Consider the following 23,459-nt stretch of genomic DNA (forward strand, 5'->3'; position numbering starts at 1 on the left):
GTCAGCAGAGATTCATCTCCTCCCTGCCCACTTGGTGCCCCAGTACAAACCTCCCCCTCTGCGGGCTCAAAGGCAACCAGAAGAGGACCCAAAAGATATGTGATGGCAGGGAAGATTATGTGTGTGTGTGTGTGTATGCGCATTTTGAGAAGGTAAAAGAATAAGGAAATACAACACAAATACAGTATATGCACGTCAAGGAACTTTAGAGGATTCTCCAGTGTCACTCCTCCTCACTCTCTTCTTTCTCTTTCGCTTGATTAACCGAGTGCTGAGACAAAGACTATCACAGAGGCTTACAGTGTCTGTACCTTGGCAGAATTCACAAGCTCCTAAATCTCTTATGTACAAAGGCTTTCGCAGAACTTTTCCCATATTTTTACAGTGTAATGCAACTATATCATCCCTCTGATGCCTCCCATTGGAGGTCATACAAATGACAAAATGAAAAATAAACAGTCAACCCATTATGACTTTGGGGAGATCACATCATTGATGTTGGGTGTTTTGTCTGTGTGTAATGGCTGTAAGGGAACCATTTTTCCCCACATTGCTTCAGTTCTCACAAACCCCTGAGGTCAGGAGCTTTTCTTCAGGGCCTTTTCTGAAGGCTCTGTGGAGAACACAGGCATTTGTTCATGTCCCTACAAGTGAGATCTGTCTTTTTTATGTGTGTATACGAGCTGCTGTTCTTCTCCTTTGTTTCTTAGACTGATTTCCCTTTCTCCCTCTCTCAGGTACCTTGTGCTAGAACATGTGTCTGGTGGTGAGTTGTTTGACTACTTGGTGAAGAAAGGCAGGTTAACACCTAAAGAGGCCAGGAAGTTCTTCAGACAGATCATGTCTGCTCTGGATTTTTGCCACAGTCATTCCATATGGTAAGTGAAATGATTTATGCAAGAAGATTCGTTCACGCTGCTAGTAATGTACGTATGTATGTTGATGAATGTTTGGATTGGACTGCTGGTGAAAACCCTGAAAGAATCCATCCTGCATACCCGTCAGTGATGCAAGTGAAGTAAGTATATGTGGTATAAAAAGCAAATATATCCATTGAATTAAATGTAACACGGTAGTATAAGTATAAGAGATGATTTGTCTGTATGCATATAAAAATATACATAATATATGAAGTGAAATCATGTCTCCATTAACACTCATATTTTCTGGTAGTTGCACTTTACACTAAGACAAGTTCCAACCACAGGTCTCCCTTTAATGTCAGAGGTACTTGACGCTAAAGCCATTAAAAAAAAAATATATATATATATATATATATATATAAAAATTTGCTATTTGCATAAAACTATCACATACATTTCAAAAGCTAAAACTACCAATAAACAACCATGCCCAGAAAGTGTAACAAAATAAATTTAGTTGTCATACAACATTGAACAAATAATGACTTCCTGAATAATGAATTCAAAAAAGATAGATTCTTCCTGAAGTGAGTCTACAATCTACATTTCAATCAGTTTATTCATAGCTTTGGGCTTGCTGTTTAGTTTTCAAACCGATGATTCAGTGTGGAGATTACAGAACTGAGAAAACTTGATATTGATTATTATGAAACTGTTTGTTTTTCCCCCTTTTTTAAAATTTCCTTCATAATATTCAGCTTAAAAGGCTGATGTGTCAGATAGAGTCAAATACAAAGACGCATTTCACCTCATAACAATGTAAGTTACTCTATATGTACAGCATGAGCTTATATTTCTCATAAAGAGCTAATGGGTTGTCTCTTGTGGCACTTCTGAGTGTAGTAAGAATGGTTTTTTACAGCAATGGTTTGGGGCAGATTGGAATGCAGACGGTCCACTTCTTTTCCACGTATCATTTTTAGAGCTGAGCAGAAGTGATGTTTTTGTTAGCACACACTGCATTTGCTTTATTGTGCTCTGCTCAGTATTTGCAAAAAAAAAAATGCTTGCAGGTTGTTACAAATGTGACATGTTGTCTTTGGCTTCAGGGGGTAATTTAACTGTTTACCAGCTCATAGACTAGAGGCAATCATGTATACTTCAGAAGTCAAACAAGTCAGCAGGGACTGATTTGCAGTGCTCATTTCTGTGTGTATGTGTGTGTGTGTGTGTGTTTATATGAATGCGTAATGTAACTTGTGTAATGTATGCATCCATTTGTGATCTTAAAGCAGAGAGTCATTTTACTCCTCTCCAGAGAGTAAACTTTTGCTCTGCATTTTGTCCTTGTGTGCCTGCATAGCGAAGCAAAAGGACCATAGAGCAGATTGAGTTCAAGTGTATTTATTTTTACCTTGGACACAAGTGAATCTCCAGTGACTTTGCAGAAACAGAGATAAAACTGTGAACTGCGTTCTACTGCAGTAGGTGCCTGGTACAACTAAAATAAGAAAAGTACATGGAAATAAGAGAGCATGTGAATTAGTGAACTAGCCATTAGTGGTTATACAAATAATTTTGTTATTGTAATTTGTTTTTTTCTTTAATTGTTAAATTGGTTTAATTTAATACTATACTGTTTTTCATTATGTTGTATCTCCTTTCTTCCTGCCTGCCTGCTGCAAGAAAGGTTATATGCTAAACTCTAATAGCAACCAGTTTTTAGGTTCATATATTTGTGGTGTATTTGAAAGTCATCAAGGTTTTACTTGTTTTCTCATCAAGAAAGCCCTGAGTAAAAGACCAGATCAACATTGCTACTTCACCTGCATTATTTAGAATAATTTTGAGGTCACACACAATAAAAGCATGGTCATTATGTTGCACATTATTACTTTTTATTAGTTTCCTTGCTGCTCACATCGCTTTGATATTCATCAGCAGGGGCCCAGACATTAAGTCATTAGTATAAAGTGTAATGTGGTGTCACAGCCCAGCCATAGCTGTGACACCACGATTGCTTGCCTGCAATCAACTCATGATGGCAATTCCATCTTAACTTTCCTGCCAAGGCTGTTAAAACTTTTCTGCTCTTCTTTGTGTGTCTGGTATGCTTGAAAGTTTCCCATGTTGCTTCCTGCTAACAATGAAGCTGGTGAAAACCAGTTAGAATATTCCATAGAACCTGAGGTTGTTAAGCACTTAATGCCTGGGAGACAGATTTCCATAATGTTGCATACGTGATAGAAAGGAAGGAATTCAGTTGATTTGTCATGGAATGATTATGTATGGTTCAATTTGTGTGATTTGTATACTTTGTATTTTTGCGCAGTATAGTTTATAGAACAACAGTTACATTTCGGTGTTTAATAATAAAGCCATTGTTGAAGCTGTTGTACACAGTAAGAGCTGCTACATCCTCATGTCAGAATTACTTTACGTTGTGCCGATTATCTTGGGATGATGCACTTGAGTTAATTTTATTGCTTGAGCTATCAAACAGGTGGTTGTTGGATGCCATCTAGAATTCTCAGTGAGCGGTAAAAAATGGAGAGTAATTCTTGTATCACTGGAAATAGAACAAAATGGTTCAAAGCAAAAGGTTTTTTGTTTTTTTTTAGCAGGCTGTGTAAATAAATGATCTTGAGGAGAACAGATTAGGCCAATTAGGAGAAAGCATGTGGGACTGACATGGGACTGACTGCATTCACATACATGTGTAGATGATCTCAGCTCCTCTGTTGTAAGATTCACCAGCAGATTCACTCCCTATCTGTCTCACCTCCTCAAATCCCCTCACTAACACTCTTAGAAAATGATGCCTTGTAAATTTAACATGAGGGGGATTATTTGAGAGGGTTGCTGCACCCACTCTCCCTCCTCCCAACCTCAATTAGGGGCAAACAGACAGACAGACATAGCCTTTCTCACCTCCCTTCCATTCCCACTAATGAGATCCCAGCATCCCTTCAATAAAAAAGCATTTCTGCAATCATTTCTCCCATTTCTGCTTGTCTGTGCCAGGGACCTACACAGGCCATTAGAAGTGCTCCCTTTTCGCTATGATTCATCATGAAGAGGGGGGTAAACACATGCTCCTCAACCCTCTTTTTTGTGCACACCTCCAGTTTTCACTTGTTCCCATCGCTTCAAGCTTCCGCCTTCCGCCCACATCCTATCCCCAAATATCGCTCTTGAGCCAGATGGATGTAAGTCTGGATTTCAATGAAAGAACGTAGAGGGCTGTTTATGACTCAGTGTTTCCGTTGTCTGATTCAGATCGTGCTCTAATTTAGACAGTGTCTTCTTTTGACGTGGAGGAAGAGAAAAGGACAAAGTAAAGCACAAGGGGATAACTGATGAGGAAGATGAGGCAAAGATAGGTAACGGTAGGATAAAAGCAAACAAGGGAAAGGAATCATCAGTAAAAGATATTTATAATGAATGCTGAGGCATTGACTGAAAGTCTTCATTGTATGATAATGCAGGTGCAGTCTCAAATTATTCCCCTCTATTCTCCTCACTGAGACATATCTTGTGTTTGTCTGCCAATGTGGATCTGCAAACGTATGACTCAGATACAGTGATACTCTGACAGACTGGTTAGAACAGAGATGAGAGTGCAACCCACGTGTAATATGACTGTACCGATCCTCCTCAGTGCCTGAATTGGTCCAGAAAAGGTGCTGGTACCCTAATTCAGCAGTTGCATGACATGATCGTCTTATGTGTCTTGGATATATAGTATATTTATACGCATATCTTGGCTTTATATCCCACCAAATGCATTTTTGTATGCATGTCATTATGTAAATAACATACAAGTCATGTAAGTAATGACACTATGTACTGTAAAGTGTGCCACCTCAGTCACTCGCGACTGACTAGGAAGCCGTGGTGTTGATGTTGCAATTAGTTATTTCAACATTTTTTTAAATAAGTTTTTTGGCATTCCACATTTACCTGAAAGGGAATCGCAGCATCTTCTGCTGCATCTTGTCACTTTAGATGCTCCACAGTATACACTCTCCAGAGGGGTTGATGTGACACTCTGCCACAACTGCAAACACCCAGCAGAGACACAGATTGATTGAGGGGAGTAAAGTGTATTTTCCTTGAACACTTCCAAGCTGTGCACTTTTTACTGAGTGTTTTATCTCATACAAAGAAATGGTGAGAAAGATAATAGAGTATAAGAGTGTAATATGAATGGCATTTGTCTACATCTACACTTTGGCTACCTTTTCACACTTTTCTGACATGCATTCCCTATGATAAACCCAATTCACAATGTTTCTATTCTCATGTGAGCAATGAAGATACATTGTATTGATTTTTCCAGTATTCTGAGATAGCAATGAGATTATAGCCACGGTTGTGAATCAGGGTTAACACCAAACACACATCTGTATCACCACTCGCCAGTTGCTTTGTCCACCCACTCCCATCATATGACTTTGTCATATGCTAAACATGCACCTTCATCTCCTTTTGCACACACAAACTATCCACAGAAAAAGAAGCCCAATCTCAGCCTGACCACAGCACACGCTGTCTTCTTTTTCAGTAATGACTGGCCCTTGTAACCCAGTAAACAACGTTTTATCTGTGTGTTTAAAACAAAATGACTGTGTGTGGGTAAGAGATGAAGACTATCTATCACATAAAGTGACAAATCAGCTTCCCACCAAGTAAGGCAGAGATTGCTAGTGCGGCCTGTTCCTAAAGGTCATAACTTGATCACACATGCTCACACACATACTGTGACACAGTCACACATTCTCTCATCCCAGACGCCAATGTGCACAACATTACTGCCACCTACACGTGCACAAACACCTGGTCCCTAAGTCACATTAAACCTACGCAGAGGCATAATCATACACATCAAATCCTTCTCTGTCTCCCACACTCCCTTTGTTATTAGCTGTTTTATTCCTCTCTTCCAGGGGCTTAGACAGCCACATGCATCTGTCTATGCCATCACTTGCTTATAGCTCCACAGAGGGAAATAAAGCAAGCCACAGGTCTTTTTATTTGAGCAACATTTATATCTATTTCAGGGTAAGCAAAACTGCTCACTTTTTTTCTACCGAGCCATTGTATATGTGACATTTTGTGATTTAGCTCAAGTTTGTGTTCATACATAAAATAATCAGATGGAATTGTCTATTTTTGACTAAACTAGTGAATTCAATAATTGACAAGGTATTTTTATCACAAATTCTATATCGGTAATACAATAAAAATAGTACATCCTCACATACCTGATGAAATACTTCAAAATAATTGAATTATTAACAAATGATGAGGCTGTGATATTTTCCAAATTAACAACAACTTCAACACAGTGGAAGGAAACATACTGATGGGTGTACATATACTGGGACAAGTTTAAGTTTCATGGCATTTGGCCTCTGTACACCACCACATTGAATTTGAAATGAAATCACTGGAGATGTGAGCAAAATGAAGACTTTAAGCTTTAACTCAAGGGCTTTGACAAAAGTGTGGCATCAACCATTTAGGAATTACAGCTATTTTTCTACACCCACCCCCATCTTTGGTAGCTCACAAATGATGAGATAAATGGCTGGCAAGTGGTTTCATGTCCAGGTATGGTCTTTTCCCTCATTAGTCCATGGCAAATCATGCAGATAAAGGTCTGGGTGTAGTTCTGAGTGTTTGCATTTGCATTTGGTAGCTGTGGAACGCTCAACATGAGGTCCAAAGATGCAAGTGAAAGAGGTCATCAGTTGGCTGAAAAATCACTCATACCTAGGGGCAATGTAGAGTAGCCTATTAATCTAATGTGCATGTTTTTGGGATTGTGGGAGGAAGCTGGACAAAACCCACGCAGGGACAGGAAGAACATGCAAACTCCACACAGAAGGGCCCAGACCGGGATTCGAACCTGGAACCCTGTTGCTGTGAGGTGACAGGGCTAACCACTGCACTTTTCTGGCGCATCTTTTCTGACCATTTTGTCTTTCATCTTTTTTCATCCATTGTGATGTTCTAAATGTTTCAAAATGCAGTTTATGTTAACCCATCTGTCAACCTCCACCCCCTTGTATGTTCATCCCTAGCAGCCCATGCTCTTGTAGATGGTGGGGCTTTGTTTCTGATGTTCTTGGGAGAGTGAGAGTTTTCCCACATGACTGTGTGTCTGTCTGTCTGTCTGTCTGTCTGTCTGTCTGTCTCCCTGCAGAAAGCCTGTACTTATAGCCTATCATCATTATGGCTGATGGCTGCTAACAACACAAAATGGAAATCTTTTCTCTCTCTCCTTGTCTTTTTTCTGAATATTCTGAATTTTCTGATATTTTGCTCTCCTGCAGACCCAGCTGAAGCACTGAAGTGTAACTGGATGAGAGGAGGGAATTTGATGTTGAGAGGAAGTGGAACGGAGAAATGAAAATAGGATGGGTAAAATGGATATGGAAAATGGAGCTGTAGGAGAAAGAGAGAGAGAGAACAAATGAACAATTATTATTACTCTAAAGATGAAACCAGATAACCAGATGTAGTTCATCTTATATTCAGTTATATTCTCCTTTATAGTTTCCGTCTGGCACAATGGACTATTAAGAGGCATCGTACGTTATGATGGTTATCTGTATTAGATGCCTGAAGTTGCTGTGGGTTTTTAATGTCGATGCCACTCACTCCAGTGCTTTTCTGACAGCATGTCTTTTTAATCCGCATTGAAGTTTGGCTGCTCTTCCTGTCTTCCTCAGTCAAACTCCTCTGGATTTAGAGCAAACGCTGGGTTGCACACACAGATTTGGGACAACAAAGCAAATAGTTTGCTTTTTGGAAATCTCGCCATCATTTTAATCCCGTGTTTCAGTCACTCTATTACATACAACAATGCATTACTTCCTCAGTGTTGCTCAAAAACCCAGAAGAATAGATAGAAATGGCCCAAGGAATGCTCTTGTAACCAGTCACTGGAGAAGCAAATCTTGGGGGAGTGAAATCCTAATCCAAAGGTGTTATGATGTGAGAACTTGACTAGTTTTGGCTAATTACAATTGACAAGTGAGCTGAATCTTTGCTGGAGACTATGTAGTGTGTTGTTGAGCAGTTGACATAACATAATCAGATAATATTCAAATGTGGTAAAATGGTTCGGACAGTGTAGTGAAGGACATGTGTAGGCTATTGACAACAGTCTGTCCTCTCTTTGTTATGATACTAAAATAAATTTCTAAAAATGAAACCTTTTGATTTATGAGTGACCACGCTTGAGTCACATGTACCAACTTGTACACACCTGATAATGCTTTTTATCTGTGCCATGATTAAAATGGGTTCCAAATTTGGTTCACCGGTTGTTAAGATAAAAAAAAAAAAATTGAACTACAGAATAATAAAGCAGTGAAATTCTAAACATTTTCACAAACTGTTTCCTTTAAGCAAAAATGCAAAAACAGACCAAGTGCATTAGACAGCAAAAAACGAGAGAAAAAGGCAATTTTATCATTCTCTCCCCTCATTGCTCTTGATACACAATTAACCCCATTGGCTAATGAACAATTGTGCCTACCACATCCAAGTCAGCAATCAGAATGTCCTCTTTTGCTAATGTGATAGAATATTAGCCTAAAGCATTTTTAGTGAATGTGCTTGGTCTCTATCTAACTGGGTCAACAGAAGCCTAAAAAAGTTTGAGAGAAAAAAGGAAAGATAGAAAGAGGAGGATGACACTGAGGTGCGCCAGAAGCTAAATGGGTGTACTTCAACTCGCAGCTATGGTTAAAAACCCCACTCCACTCCAGATACCTGGTAATGGTACTAGGATGACTTTAGTGCTTCATGAAAATGCAGGCATGTTCATGTGTCAAAAAGATGCGTTTGAGCCATTAGTTTTAGTTTCAAGTGTTCTGGTTAAATTAAATTAGTGTCACATTTACTGCACTAACACATGCTTGGTCTATGGTGTATGTCCAATGTGTTGCAATGGGAAAAGTATATTTTCCTTGGCCTGGAGAATTTAGTTACAAAACTGCTCATCGTCATAAATATGTCTGGGATAGTTAAGGGTATGTGAGCCCCAAGAGGACAGAGTCATTACAACCTTCTGTAAAACATATCAGCATGGTACGTGCAAATGATCACAGGCAATTAAGGGCTTGGTGTTAGCTTGCGAGAATTGTGTCTAACAGCCCCACTGGGGTGTAAACCTTGCTCAGACAGCATGGAGACACACATGTGTGCCCTGTAAATTACACTGAATGCCATCCTAAGAGCTTAGAGCATGTTGAAATATGTGCCCTGTACTGCAGTTCAAGGTAGAACTGTGTAATAGATAACAATATATGCTAATATGATGGATGACAACAGTAAGCCTTTAATTGTGGCCTTGCTTTTATTATTATTATTATTATTATTGTTGTTGTTGTTGTTATTATTATTGTTATTATCAACACCTATATAAAAACAATCCTTAGGAAATTTGGAGTTTTCTTTCAAAGGTTGTTCCTCCAGACTTGTCTCCAAGCTCGTGGTGCAGCTCCCACATTTCTGGCAAGAAAAACTACAGTTACACTCAGGCTCGTTGCGGCTGTTGAATTCGTTTAACAGCATCTTCTCCTGTATGACATATGAGCGCAACAAAGACATATCCTCAGTGCAAGGCCTGCTGTGCGAGGAAGATTACAGTAGCAAAGTGCAGCCTAATGTGCCAGAGAGGCAGTTTAATGTCCTATTATGGATACCAAGGTCCTGACAACCAATAAAGTATCCAGATGCAATTTGTCCCTTTGATGCTGTTGGTGGATGAATACGCTGTTGCCTTCTTTCTTTTGTCGATGGGTCTCGTGAGGCTCGGCTCTTTGTGTTTTACATGTGATAAGCCTGTGATTACGCTGTGTTTATGACATGTTTATGGATCTTTTAGGTAAGGCTTGTGCATCTTTGCATCTGAGGCTGACAGTTCAAGAGTATTTAGACGTTTATGACTGTCGAGGCTGCAGTTCCCTGATTGGGGTCTGTTGGATCAGGAGGTTATCTGTCTCCCAAGTTGTCAATCATAAACAATGTTTGAACACTGTCTTAAACACTAGCCACAATCAGTGTCGTCATTGCTTCCGTGTTTGTCACTGACGTCACACCGAATTATCTAACAAGCTTCAGGCTCTCTTCTAGTCCCTGTAGCTACAAAGTTACAGTTTGACCTTCTGTTGTGTTTAAGCTCGTCACAAGTGATTTGTAACATTCAGCTGTCTTAAACATTTTGTTGCCGGGAGAATTTTTTTAAAGCTTTATTTAATCAGGCAAGCTGATGAAGACCCCTTTCCCATACAGTATTGGCCTGGTGGAACAGAGGGAAAGACTTATGCACACGTTACTCGGAAATGCCCACACTGGTGGCCCCTGAGCTGTTCTGTAAATGTTTGTTCCTTTCTTGTGTGCTTTGACAGTACAAGTTAAAAGACTAACTCTCGGGCTACTGACATCACTGTCAAATGATGGTTGTGTGAATTGACAAAGGTTTTAGCCTGGGGAGAGCTGTTTTAGATGCTATCTGTGTTTTATTTCAATTATAGCAGGGATCACAGAGACTGCCAACGTGATAACAAACCAGCTGACAGCTAATCCCTCAGGACAGGAAACGAGTTGTACAGCAGCTGATGCCATCTAAGGTTAAACGTCCATTGTGATGAGACACTCTTCAAAGGCGGATGCATCCAGCTATTGTTCCTCTCCCCCTTTCTATCATTAGTTTAAAGAGAAGATGAAAGTCTAGTTCATGACATCCTGACAGCCCCATGGCTTGTGAATGCTCCACCTGATTACAAAAAGTGTGGAGGGAAGCAAGCATAAACACAAGTAAGAAAAGATGGAGTCAGAATATCAGTGTATTGCCCACATCTTTGATGTCTGTAGTGCTTCCCTCGGCCTTGGTAGACGTCACAAAACATCACACTGTGATGTAATGCAACTCAAGTTGTTAAAGAGATGTTAAATGCACAATAAAAACTAAGATTTTAACCTCTGACACAGCAACAGCTTACATGATATGAGAAAGATCTTCATCTCAGTGCTCCCTTTGAAAGAGGGAGATGATGTGCGCTGGATATTATCCCCCTCGCTGTGTTTAGTGGTAATGAATGGAAGCTAATGAACACCTCCTCTGTAGCTGGCTCCCCTTGACAGCCTTTACTCAGTCAGTCAGTTTGCTGGTGGCTGTTGGGGAGATGAGAGGAAGGGGATGAAGGGGCAAAAGAAGGAGGGAAACAGAAAGAGAAAAGGACGCAGCAGGGGGCTGTCACACCTCGTACCTGCCTAGCGCTGAGGTCAGAGCTCCTTAGTCTCAGCATGGACCAATCAAAGAGTGGGTGTTGCAGAGAGGAGGAGGAGGGTTCAGTATCAGGTTAAGACGCCGTGTTGTTCTCCGTTACATGTACAGATGTGGATCGAAGCTTAATCCACAGGTGTTTGATGAACCTTGCAGCTCACCTTTCTTTTCATTTTCACTAGTTTATATGGCTTATGATGAGCTCTTTCATGTTTCATTAACCGTTTTATGTTTTCATCTCACTGTTGTTCAGCCACAGGGATCTGAAGCCTGAGAACCTGTTGCTAGATGAAAAGAACAACATCAGGATAGCAGACTTCGGCATGGCCTCCCTTCAGGTTGGAGACAGTCTGCTGGAAACCAGCTGTGGGTAAGTAATGTAGAACACATCACGATGCATGCTTTCAAGTGCAGTGTATAAGAGTAAAGGTAAAAATGGGGTTGTAGATGGAGGACGCTGGATTTACTGGTATGCAACTGAGAGGTCAGTGGAGAAGCAATAAGAATACGATGAGTGGAGCTGTCGAGCCCTCTGCTAGATGTTCTCAAAGGCTCTGTTATCGAGCAGAGTTGATCTCTTGAGGAGAGACAGGTGGTGCCTCTCACAGAGGGTGCTATCTGGCTGTGAGCAGGGCCAGAGCCATGGCGTCACATTACTGCTCTCCCTCTCCTCATATCTGATGCTGGGTTTTATGATCTTTCAGTTACAACCAGGCCAGGCCCATCAATCCAACAACAAATCTAATGAATTTGCTTGCGGGAAAAGTCACTTTCAAAGTCTTTGGAGGATGCCCTTCCATATTGTGGGAGTGTTTTTATTTACCCCTCAAGCATAGTGAACAGTGCGCAGGGTCACATTTGTCAATAAAAGAAGCAACGCAGTTGATGACGGTTTGCTTTTAGGGATTGGGTTCATAAACTCAATGGCAATATGAATAGCACAAAGATTTCAATGCTGCACAGAAAGTTGTTTCATTTTGCTCTTGAAATTTGCATTACAATTAAGTCAACTTGTAAGCATGACCAGATCTGCGCTGATTAAAGAGTTTGGTCTAATTGGAAAGTGTCTCGAGACAACTTTTGTTGTGATTTGGCACTATATAAATAAGCTGAACTGAACTGAATTGAATTTTCCCCAGGTAATAAGGTGAAGCAGGATTGCTGAGCTAATGAAAGGTGTGGCCTTGATCAATCTTTGTAGGTACAATTCACAAATTAAAACACTGATGGGACAGAGTAGATTTTGTTTTATATGCCACCCTTGTGGATTATGCATTATTTGGCACACAAGGGAAAAAAAAACCAACATTTTGAGCATAAAATAACGAAGAAGATCTACCGTTGATGTCTGTCTTAGAGATGGTGTAGGCTGATGCATCTTTAGATTCAGAACACTGCAGTGAGAACGATGTGCTGGGCATCCAACCCCCTCGAGAAGTGTTTCAAAAAGCCCATTAGATGTAAACTAAGTCCTGTGGGGCTGTTTCTCACATATTCCTGGCGATCTGGATGGCTTAGGGAGAATCTTTGCTCTGTGGATACACATGACACTGCGTGTCGGGCTGGGAGATAGAGAAGTCCCTGTGACATCTGTCCCCAGCTCAGACCTGATTCTGTCCAGATTATACCTCCAAATCATCTGCAACTGAAATTACACACACGGGCATACACGCAGCTCCACAAACATGAGGCTTAGTTCATCCCTGACCTCTCGGACCCTTTGTCCTCTGCTTGTTGGGTTGTCTCTCTGTCTTTCTCTCTGTCTCTGACTCCCTGTCTATAATACACATGCACGCACATGTGCGTGCACACACACTGGCATGCAGCTGAAACTGTTGTATAATTTTTCTAGCAGTAGCACAGTGCCTAAGCTCTCATGACTCATCCATAGAGATCAGACCAACAGAGAGCGGCATGCATCTGCAAGTAAAATGTGCATGATTGAGTCATTCTGCAGCCTTGATGACCACACTGGAGTGTTTCCTTTTCCTAGAAAGTCCACAGAATTTGACAGCTCTTAGTTAGCTTTTTGCAGCACCCTTTAGACTAACAACATGTGATTATGTTCTGTTTCCACTGTTAGCATTTCTGATATCCTGCCCAGGTGCAATACATCTGCATAGTCGCCAGTATCATACATTTACAAAGTGTTTAAGGTACTTGTTGCAGGTGGAAACACTAACGCTGTCTTACAGAGACACAAACATGCATATCACAAACTCCCACACTCACATACACAGCTCAGCTCAGTATCTCTGTTTTTGTTCCACTCTCAGCTCCATCACCGTATCCTGCCCTATTTGTGTATGTGTGTGTGTGTGTGTGTGTGTGTGTGTGTGTGTCTGTCTGTCTGCGTGTGTTCGTCTCACAGGAATGCACAGGCACCACTTGTGTTTGTGTGTGTCTATGGCATGGCCTAATGCTTGCGAATGTGCCATACACTGCATGTGTGCGTATTGATTATTCATGCTCTTCTGAGTGTCCCATCTCTAAGTGTAGATATGACAGTTTTTAATTAAACACATTTATCTGGCCCCCTCTCACCATGCAGCAGTCTGACACAAATGTATTCCATTTGCCATGGGTAATGGAGCTGAGTGAAGATGGGACTCGCCCCAGGTAGAGTAGGGGGAGCCTCGGAGCACATACATAAATACATGCAGACATGCAGGCTTATAGATGAGCAGAGGCATTGACAAGCACAAACAAATATGGATCCAGGAATGAGCATGCAACCTGTCTCTCTCTCTCTCTCTCTTTCTCTCTCTCTCTCTCTCTGCATACGCCCAGCTGTGAGTTCATTAGTGCTTGCTGTTTGTTTAGTTCTGTTGGTTTGATTGATGAAAGGAAATTATCTTGTATGTGTTGAGATGTTGCACAAATTTGGTTTGAAAAGATGAATTTTCATTAAGATGAGCTGCGTGTCTCAGTGCCTCCTCAATATTGCCAGCCCATACCGCTGATTTGTTCACTGCTCCATATAAATTTGTGTTTCCTTGAGCTCATGATGGTCTCCTTGAAAACTGTGTGCAATGTACTGTTTACTGTATGGGCAGCGGTAATTTTGTGGTAAACTTGTGAATACTTTCTTAAACTCTTGAGGGTGAGACTATGCTGATAAGCCCTTCATTATACAGCTTTTCTTGCATCTTTTTCATTTTTATTTTCCTTCTTTAGCAGAGTGGTGAAATACAATCTTGGCCCCATCTTTTTGTCACTATAATTCTATTTTTTGCCCTCAGAATAAAACCAGTTCTCTTCTGTAAATTTTATGTATGTGATCTTAGTGGTATTAGATTGAGAGAGTAAATGAGCTTCAGCAAATAGCGAGAAAAGACATTGTGTCAACCCACGCACAACTGTTTTTCAAAACAAAGGTTGCATTTTTCACTCTGGTCAGAGGGAAGTGAAGCTCTACCAGCTTATTATTTGTCCTTAGTATCTTTGTCTATAATCTGAACTTTTTGGGGATTTTTTTGATCATGATTTCAATTTCATGATGTGGTTTTATATGTGGCCAGAATTTTAACGTGCTGACCTAAGAACAACAGGAAAGAAGGATCCTCGTCTGGTGACTTGAGTCCCACAGAGGAGAGATTAAACAATTATGGAGTGTTTTGGTATGAAAAAGTTTCAAAGTTACATTTGTGGACATACAGGGAAAATAAGCCATATAATCATGTGTCAGAGCGGAAGAGAGATGAGATGCTATGGCTGACTGATTTAGTGTTTTAATACAGCTCAGTGAAAAAGCTTAGATGCTGGGGTTCCAGTCTTTACCTTCTTTCTGTGTTTGCCACCTAAAGCCTCTGAAAATAATTACTTTATGTTCCAGCTGTGGCTCGTGTGTTGTGGCACTTGAGAAGCATAACTAGTGCAAATCTCAGACTTGTTTTTCATTTTTTTCCCCCGCTCATCTGCATAATGCACTATGACACTTGCAATCAGGAAGGCCGTATTTGCATAGGCTTGTGTTTGAACTTCCCACGATGGCAGTGTTTGTTATCGGCCAGCGCTGTGACATCCAGAGGAAGCCGTGCTGTAAGGGATGGTATTCATGAGTACACAAGGCAACAGCCGAACTAATGGGTGCCATGTTTACAGATTTCAGATCTTCAGTCTCTCATTAGAGCCAAATGTTCTGGTGTTAGATAAGACCGAGTGGGAGAAAAAGGTGGAGGACGCCGCACCAGGCTGAGAGGATTGGAGACATAAGGGCCTGATTTGCTTTCTGTGTGTAGTCTCACGTACACATGTCGCTAAAGAGCTGCCCAAAATCAGAGAATCAAAGAAACATCATGTAATTAAAATGATTTGATTTTAGATTGACATAAATCACTTCTTAGCACCCCTTTCTTTTATGTCCAGATACTGAATTTAGCAGTCTGGCAGGGTCAAAGTGCTGCAAAAGTGCCATAGTGTATGCATAGAATAACAAAGTAGCTCCCCTCATCCATAGCTGCTGGCTTATGGAGCAGTCGTCACGATGTTGCTTCATAAATCTTCATACGATATTGATGTGTCAATCTAGTCATTGGGTTTACTGTCAGCCCATCCAGGTGCTGTAAAGATTAGTGGGTCTGTTCACTGTCTGCTGTGAGATGATGCCCTTGAGTGAGCAAGCAGGAGGACATCCAAACACCCTCAGGATGTCTAAACTCCCCAAGCACATCTTGATCTATGCTCGCTGGAGACAGTATTGTCTGCCTGAATTGTTCTTTTCTCATTTTCATCCACTTGTGTATGCTTTTTTAATGTTTGCACGTTTGTTATGATTTTATAATTTTTCCTTACTTCCCAGTACAGCAGTAGCCTACAAATGAAACAATCTTTAAAAAAAAGCCCTTGATTTTCTTGTTCAGTTCATTCACTGTTTGCTCTCTTTCCAACAGATCTCCACACTACGCCTGTCCAGAGGTGATCAGGGTAAGTCATTTTTCATTGGTTCATAATATTATTTTGGCTCCTCTAGTTTCTTTTTCATAGTCCTGCAACATATTTTCAGCAACAAACACTCTGTTGTCCTTAGGGAGAGAAGTATGACGGGAGGAAAGCAGATGTCTGGAGCTGTGGGGTCATTCTTTTTGCCCTGTTGGTGGTGAGTGTCACCTTGTTATGTAGTAACTGATGGTGATCGGACTGACATACTGTTTAAAAATTCTCTGGTAAAGTATAGCATAATGGACCACAAGGTGTTGCCTTTTCTTATGTCCAGCATTGGTACCAGCTGTAATCACAAGTAGAAAGCAAGTGTGCCAAGGGATGCAACTTTGCACTTGAGGCTGACCCTTATTGAAATGACAAGATCTTGAAACCACCACTGAGACTCAAACATAAGCTCAGGGTTCAGGAAGTCAAACTGAGAATCATTTAGAAGGTCTTACCAGGGAAAAAAAACGCAGAAACCTCCTCAAGCTGATATTCTTGCATAATAGAAGATCAGAGAATAGAAGCATCTTTTTATTCATTATCCTGTATCCACACACAATGCTGTATCCATAATCAGGTCTGTTCTCCAGCTGCATTATGTCTGTGGTTTCCCAGCCGTGCAGCCCTGAAGCTTTGTTTCATCAACAGCTGTACTGTAGTTCCTACACACTCCTACTCCATGAATAATTCATACAGCCAAACTGAAAGAAGACAGCCCAAAATAAATACCAACGCTGACAGGACGGCTTTTGGCCACAGGCCGTGTTTTTATGTCTTTGTTTTTGCCTCTTTCTCCCTCACTCCATCTCTTCCTGTCTCATATATGTGCATGTGTGTGAACTTGTGTTGAGGACAGTCTCCCTTGTACTCTTGTGTTGCGTAAACCTGATGTTGTTTACCACTCTCTCCATTGTGACCATACTTCCCCTGCTCCAAAACAAAAGTTTCTCCCCGTCGCTGTTTGACTGCAGATGAATACTGTCTTTCTCCTGTTTTGTCCTGCTGTCTGGCTGTGAGATAACCATTTGTCTGATTGTGGGAGACATGCATACTCCCCAGCAGTTAGGCTGCACTCAGATCATCTGTTACACAAGCCTGCCCCTCACTCCCCCATCCCCCCCTTTTCCCTCTCTTAATTTCTCAGCCTTTCTTTCTGCCTTTCTCAGTCTTGTCCTCTTTCTCTTCCCCTCCATCTTGTCTCCTGGTGGAGGTTGTCATTCATCAAGCAGCCACATCTGTGAGGTGTCAGCTTGCTCTGATAAATGACTCTGATGAAAGAATGCTAAATGAGCGAGGTAAACGAGAAAGCTGGGTAATTATTAGAAAAGCCCTGTTTTCAGCTTACTGCTGTTTATTATTTATTTTGCATTGTGGCTGAGGGCAGAATGCTCTAATTGGAGAGCTGAACAAGTTCAGAAAGCAAGCCTGTTCTTTAAGTGGTGCAAGATTAAGACTCAAAATATGGTTGTGTTTCTTTTGGCAACCCTTGTTACTCATTCATATTCTTTTTTTTTTTTTTTTTTTTTCCTTTTCTGTCCTCAATCTGGTGACGGCTTATTTTCTGTGTGGAAACTGTTTCTTCTCTACTTAGTTTTTTATTCCTACATGGGCATCTTCACCTTTTTTACCTTTTCTCACTCTCTGATCCTTTGTCTCTCCAGGGTGCCCTGCCGTTTGATGATGACAACCTGAGGAATCTGCTAGAGAAGGTGAAGTTAGGAGTGTTTCACATGCCACACTTCATCCCCCCAGACTGTCAGAACCTTCTGCGTGGCATGATTGAAGTGGATGCCTCCAAAAGACTAACGGTCAGTTCACTGACAACACACCATTGTGATTGTGTTTGTATACTTATGTGTGCTCTTTATCTCATATATAATATATAAAGGTGGATGATGTGAAAGCTCCCCGAGAGTGAAGCCAAAGCATCTCAGTCATCATCTCAGTCGTCCCCTTCTGATAAGTTTGGTTTAAATTAGTGATCCGATACTATAAAAATGAGATGCAATATCATGATTTACCTCTGAGCCGTGCTTGCGACTGAGTCAGCTGGTGTATGGGCAGCTCCAGGGCCTGATCATTACTGTGGAGACTCTGGCTCCAAATGATGTCCCCAAAGATGGCAGCGCTCCTATCCGAGCTATGTTGGCTTCATTTTTGTACACTGGGTGGAAGTGGAGGGGCATCATCCATCTTTATATTTATCAGTGGTCATGAAGGAAAGCGTTCCCTCATTCTAATAATAATAATAACAACTCTGCAGCCAGGCTCCATAGTCTTGCAGACAGCTTCTCCACTTGCGTGGAGAATGTTACAATAGTGAAGGGTAGATCACACAAATTTTGAAATATCTTGAACCTGTGCATTACACGTTGTAGTTCTTTAGCTCTATGCATAATGTGCTGCATGAATGTACCAAGTATTCTTTATGCTTCATTATGCTCAATTCATGCATTCTCAGTGACTGAATCAGACATGAATTATATCCACACTGAATATTTCATATTCATAGTCCATGACTACTAGTGTTTGCTAATGATGTTGTAGAAGCAGCAAAACACATTTGAGATAGCATTCATGGGTAAATCTCCCCAGCCCCCCCCCCCCCCCAGACATATCAGATCTTTGTTAAGAGAGGAAAGTTATTTTGCAGATTCACAACAAGATGGGGAAAAACTTGTAATACTCCAAGGAGAAAGCAAGATGCCAAGAAACACACTCAAACTAAAACGGCTAATATCAAGTTGACGCAACCAAGCCAAGCATTGTATTTTCTTTTTCCCTTTCTTTCTCCCTCCCTTGTGTTCCAAATGTGTTTGTCTCGCCTCATCCCCAATTCTGCTTGAGTTCTTCCTCAAGTAAAGCACGCGAATCCAGGAGAGGACTGCTGTTTGTGTACTCTCCCTCTGCATTGTTTAGTGTACTCATCACAAGGCTGGTCCCTCTACATAGCAACTGATCACCTTGGCAAGGTGGCTGCAGGAGGGCGCGAGAACAGAGCGATGTGGAGAGCGGAGCGTTAGGATGAGAGGGAGGGCAAGATAAACACAAGGAAATGTTAGTAATGCAAGTGGCCAGAAATCTCCAAAAGCACATGCTTCATGCAGAGATGGTGCTGCCCTTTGTTCTTGTCCTGCAGTTCACATCAGGAAAATGCACAGAGGTGCAGACATCCTCACAAGTTACTACACACACACACACACAATAAAACTCCATATTTTCACACACATACTGCATATGCACACTTTTTCCAGTTTTTCCAGGTATCTTGAAACGAAGCCATAAATAAAACTGTTTCCATACACTTGGTTGCACTTGGTTGTAAGCACATATGGTGACACCACCCCTAAGTGGATGCGGATGTTCCAGTTTCCCATGCCTTAGCTACCTTTGCAGCATCAGAGTGACTTTAACTTGCAGAGAAACAAAAAAAAATGCCATCAGTAAAAAAAAGATCAAAAAGTTCCAAAGAGATGCTCATTTGTAGGAGAGTTGACAACCTGGAGGCACAGCCCTTCAGATGAACAGCAGCGTTGAAACATGAACTTGAAAGACCCCCACCTCTTTGGTATGCTGTCTGTACACTATATGCTCTATTTTTCTGGTCTCGCTGCCTGATGAGGACAGGTCACCCTGAGATCCCCTAGATATGTCCAGCAGCCTCCAGCACTGTCCTCGACAAGGGGTTACACACAGGCCGAGCTGCTGGGAGAGAATATGCTACCTCTCCACCTCCCCCCTCCTGTGCATGAGGGCTCCAAACAGAGCTCTGGGGATGTGTTGTAACCTCACAGAATGTCAAATAGCCCTGTTAAATTGAGCGTTCTTGGAGTTTAGTGGTGACCGCCATGTTAGAGATGAGACACGTGCACCCAACAGTTGGGATGACATCACAAGCGAACATGTGATTCTTTTGCTAGGGATTATATATTCTGTTAATTAGATTTTGCTTGTACATACCTATAAGTACACACACAAAGTGAAGGCTCCTCGGAGTCAGAGTGGGAGTGCACGTATCTGGGCTTAAGGGGCTTAGGCCAATAAAAACCTTTCTCTTCATTTCCTGTCTGTGTAGCCGTGCCCCCAGAGGTGAGCCATGTCAACAAAGTCATCTAATCTTCACTATTCAAATGAACACAAAACAACGTGGAAGAACTCCTTATGATCCCTGGCTAATGAAGAAGATCAGCTAGCTTATCTTGTAAAAGCGCAGTTCATCACAGACACATATGCATTCGTGGGGGCAGCACAAAGTATCAAGATGGTGGAATGTAAACAAAGGGGGTACATCTGTGTTTGTGTGTTATTTGTCTCAATAAATGTGAAATAAAACTGCCCTCATTGAAAAGTCACAGCATAGTTAATCTTGTGAACTCCATCACAGACTGCAGAGTCAGCAAGTCCAATCTTTTCTGAAACAAAGAAAAAAGAGCATGTTTCCAGACTCTTGCTCCTATTTTGTTTTCTATAGTGTAAAATTCTGAATGTCTAAAGCTCAATTAATCGCACAATCAGAGTGTTTTTCATGGTGTTTGGAGGAGGCAGCCAGCACAGGCAAAATGTTTACCACTGTGCGAAAAAACCCAGGCCAAAGTGAGCTTGAAGTTGTCGACAGCATGGCGGGAGGTATGATGTGCGTCTGAACTCATTCTCCTACGCTGCCTCTCCGCTTGCAAAACAGTTCTGCCCCAAGTGCCTTATAACTGTACCAAATCCAGACATTCACAAACAAATTAGTTTGTTAAAAAATGCTGCAATATCTTCATTTTGCATGTGTACATAAAATCACAAATAACCAAATATTAAGCCTGTCTGTACATTAGTGGGTTACAGAGTGATGTAGTCATCACAGAAGTAAACAGATTTTTTCTGTGTAAGGAAACCTTACTTTCTTCTCTGCATTCATCATCCTATCTATGAGCACAGTGAATAAACAAGGCTGTGCAGACTCTGTCAAGATTAAATTATAAAACTTTCTTCAACTCACACTGGCTCTGCAATGCCAAATATAAAGCCAGTTTGTCTAAGGATTCCAAGTGGTAAAATTGAATGGTGGTAATGATAAAATGATTTAAAATCTTCAGTGTGAGGGGAGGCAGCAGTTGTATGCCACATGCACGCTCATAAAAGGGCATTTTATTATGGACATCGCATGCACATCTAGCCAAACCAGTGTTACTACAGCATTCCCGTCAGCCTGAGTGAAAGCAGCTGGAATTGGTACTGTCACATTTAGAGACTGATTGATGTGATACTGCATTTCAAACAACATCACTTTCAAGCCTGTGTGTGATTTCAGTCTCTTGCCTCCAGGCCTTCAATAAAAGTGGGAGAGAGTAGGTCACCCACTGGTCTCCATCTGACAGGCAGGGTTTTCTGTCAATACCGTGACCTCTGTGGAAGCAGACAAGATTTACCTTTAGTCAGTAACCACACTCTGGCCAGCTCTGTGATCGAAGTACAGGCGTATCACATGAGGCCGTTCATCAGTGTTCAAGCTCAGAGGTAAATCCTCTGAGAATGTGGGAACATTGAGACAGTGATGTACACACGCACCGCAGAACTATACCTCTGGATAAGTGCTAATAATTAGAGCTGCTCCGTGTATCTCCTGTGGTCCCACTACAACAGCAGGAGCAAATTAAAAAGTCCCAACAGTGACATTGATCCTGTTTTCCTGTGTGGGCAGTTGAAACACTGTAAAGTGGATCAAGCAGACATCATTTTTTGTTGCCCTTTTGGTCTCTGTTTCTGTCTCTGTCTGCTTTTGTCATGTCGAGGGTGACAAAGTGGCCGCGTTAAAAGTATGATGACAAAAATAGCATGGAGAGAACAAATGTGTGTGAGGAAGAGAGAGATGGGGAAGGGAATGAGAATGGGAGATTCCCTTTAGACCAGAGGGCTTGGCAGGGTCAGCAGTCTGTGTGTGAAGGAGATAATATTGTCTGTTTATAGCTCAGTGGTATCAGCTCTGTCTCTCATACTCCTGCTGCATCTCTCTGTGCTTCACTCCTTTTCTCAGTAAGTTTATCCAATTGGCAGTATTAATATTTAAAGGCCTCATTATTTACCTCCACCATTCAGTCATGCTGTATTGTCCTGTTGTGGTCCCATTGAGTCAGTAAGCTCTGCTCATACTACTCCAAGACTGAATGTTGTTTTCTTGCATCTTTCCCCTACGTGATTCTTTTCTCAAAAAGATGATAAAGTGGTTCAAATCAAATGTGTCACTTTACTGACCCGAAATTTCTTCTGTCATGTCTTTTACAGTTAGAACAGATCCAGAAGCACACATGGTACATGTAAGTACTCCTCAGTCTTTCCTTTTTACACCCTCTACTCCTCCCTCTCCCTCTCATAACCTGTTCTGCAGGGGCTGTAGACCTGAGGGGAGCAATCACATGATAAATGGCTTTGCGTTTCAGCCCTGTACATGAGAGTACATTTGAACAGGGCATGACTGCACTCTCAGGGATGTGGGGGTAAACTGGTAGTGCATGAAAGAGGATGTGCACCATATGGTCATCTGAACAGGACACAGGGGAGAGGAAACCAGCAGGGATGTGGTGGAGGATGAACCCACCTAATCCCAATGTACCCATCATTTAACTTCCATAGCAGAGTGTAATAACCTTTTTAAGTTAACATAAATCTTTTTAGACAGTTTGTGTTTCAGGTCATTGTAAAGTATGTCTTTTATGTGTAGTTGTTATAATAGGGAACAAAAGCATGAGCAAATGGTTGTTTTATAGATATAATTATATATAATATATGCTAATTGATATTTGTAAATGCTAATATTCACCATATAATGTTTAGATTATCAACATTTAGAAGTTGTAGATTTCAGTGGTTCTTCCCCTGCAAGAGCAAAGATGAATCATGGGAGGAGGTTGTGAATCCAGGAAGAGTTTGACTTATGGTTACTGCCACGCACTGAAAGATCATGCAAACGGACAGCAAGACTGATCAAAGCAATGAGGGGAGACATGAGATGAGCTGGGAGAGAAGACTAATGTGATGTGAGTTCTGTCAGTGAGGAAGTTTCCTGGCTGTCTGTGTCTGCATGGCAGGCTGGCTGGCCCGGTCTGAGTGAATGGAAGAATGAGAGGGATGGGTGGGTTAACGGTGTGGCTTCCCAGAAGCAGCTCATCATTGTTAGTTAAAATACATTAACCCAGACGTTGTTAGAGAAATTCTCTAGAAGATAGTGTGGATTAGCCTTTCATTACTCCCTAGAGACAGACAGACAGACAGACAAAAGTGACATAACTAAGAGAGTGGAGGAATAATGAAGAAAATAACTCTGGAGAACAAGTCCAGGATGAGAGAGGGAGACACTTAACAGCATGACTCAGTCA

At 41.4% G+C, this 23,459-nt stretch overlaps 1 protein-coding gene across 4 annotated transcripts in view; it reads left to right on the forward strand.

The window, feature by feature from the left end:
• The window catches only part of brsk2a (BR serine/threonine kinase 2a), a 152,038-nt gene that overhangs the window by 106,194 nt on the left and 22,385 nt on the right, over window positions 1-23,459 (forward strand). For all 4 annotated transcript variants that reach the window (XM_046393489.1, XM_046393488.1, XM_046393490.1 and 1 more), the window contains 6 exons: window positions 738-878; window positions 11,423-11,539; window positions 16,062-16,095; window positions 16,199-16,267; window positions 17,760-17,906; window positions 22,369-22,400. In XM_046393489.1, the coding sequence (XP_046249445.1) occupies window positions 738-878; window positions 11,423-11,539; window positions 16,062-16,095; window positions 16,199-16,267; window positions 17,760-17,906; window positions 22,369-22,400 (540 nt within the window). The remainder of the gene's footprint in view (window positions 1-737; window positions 879-11,422; window positions 11,540-16,061; window positions 16,096-16,198; window positions 16,268-17,759; window positions 17,907-22,368; window positions 22,401-23,459) is intronic.

This window comes from Scatophagus argus, chromosome 7 (assembly GCF_020382885.2).
Source record: "Scatophagus argus isolate fScaArg1 chromosome 7, fScaArg1.pri, whole genome shotgun sequence".
Classification (NCBI taxonomy): Eukaryota; Metazoa; Chordata; class Actinopteri; family Scatophagidae; genus Scatophagus; species Scatophagus argus.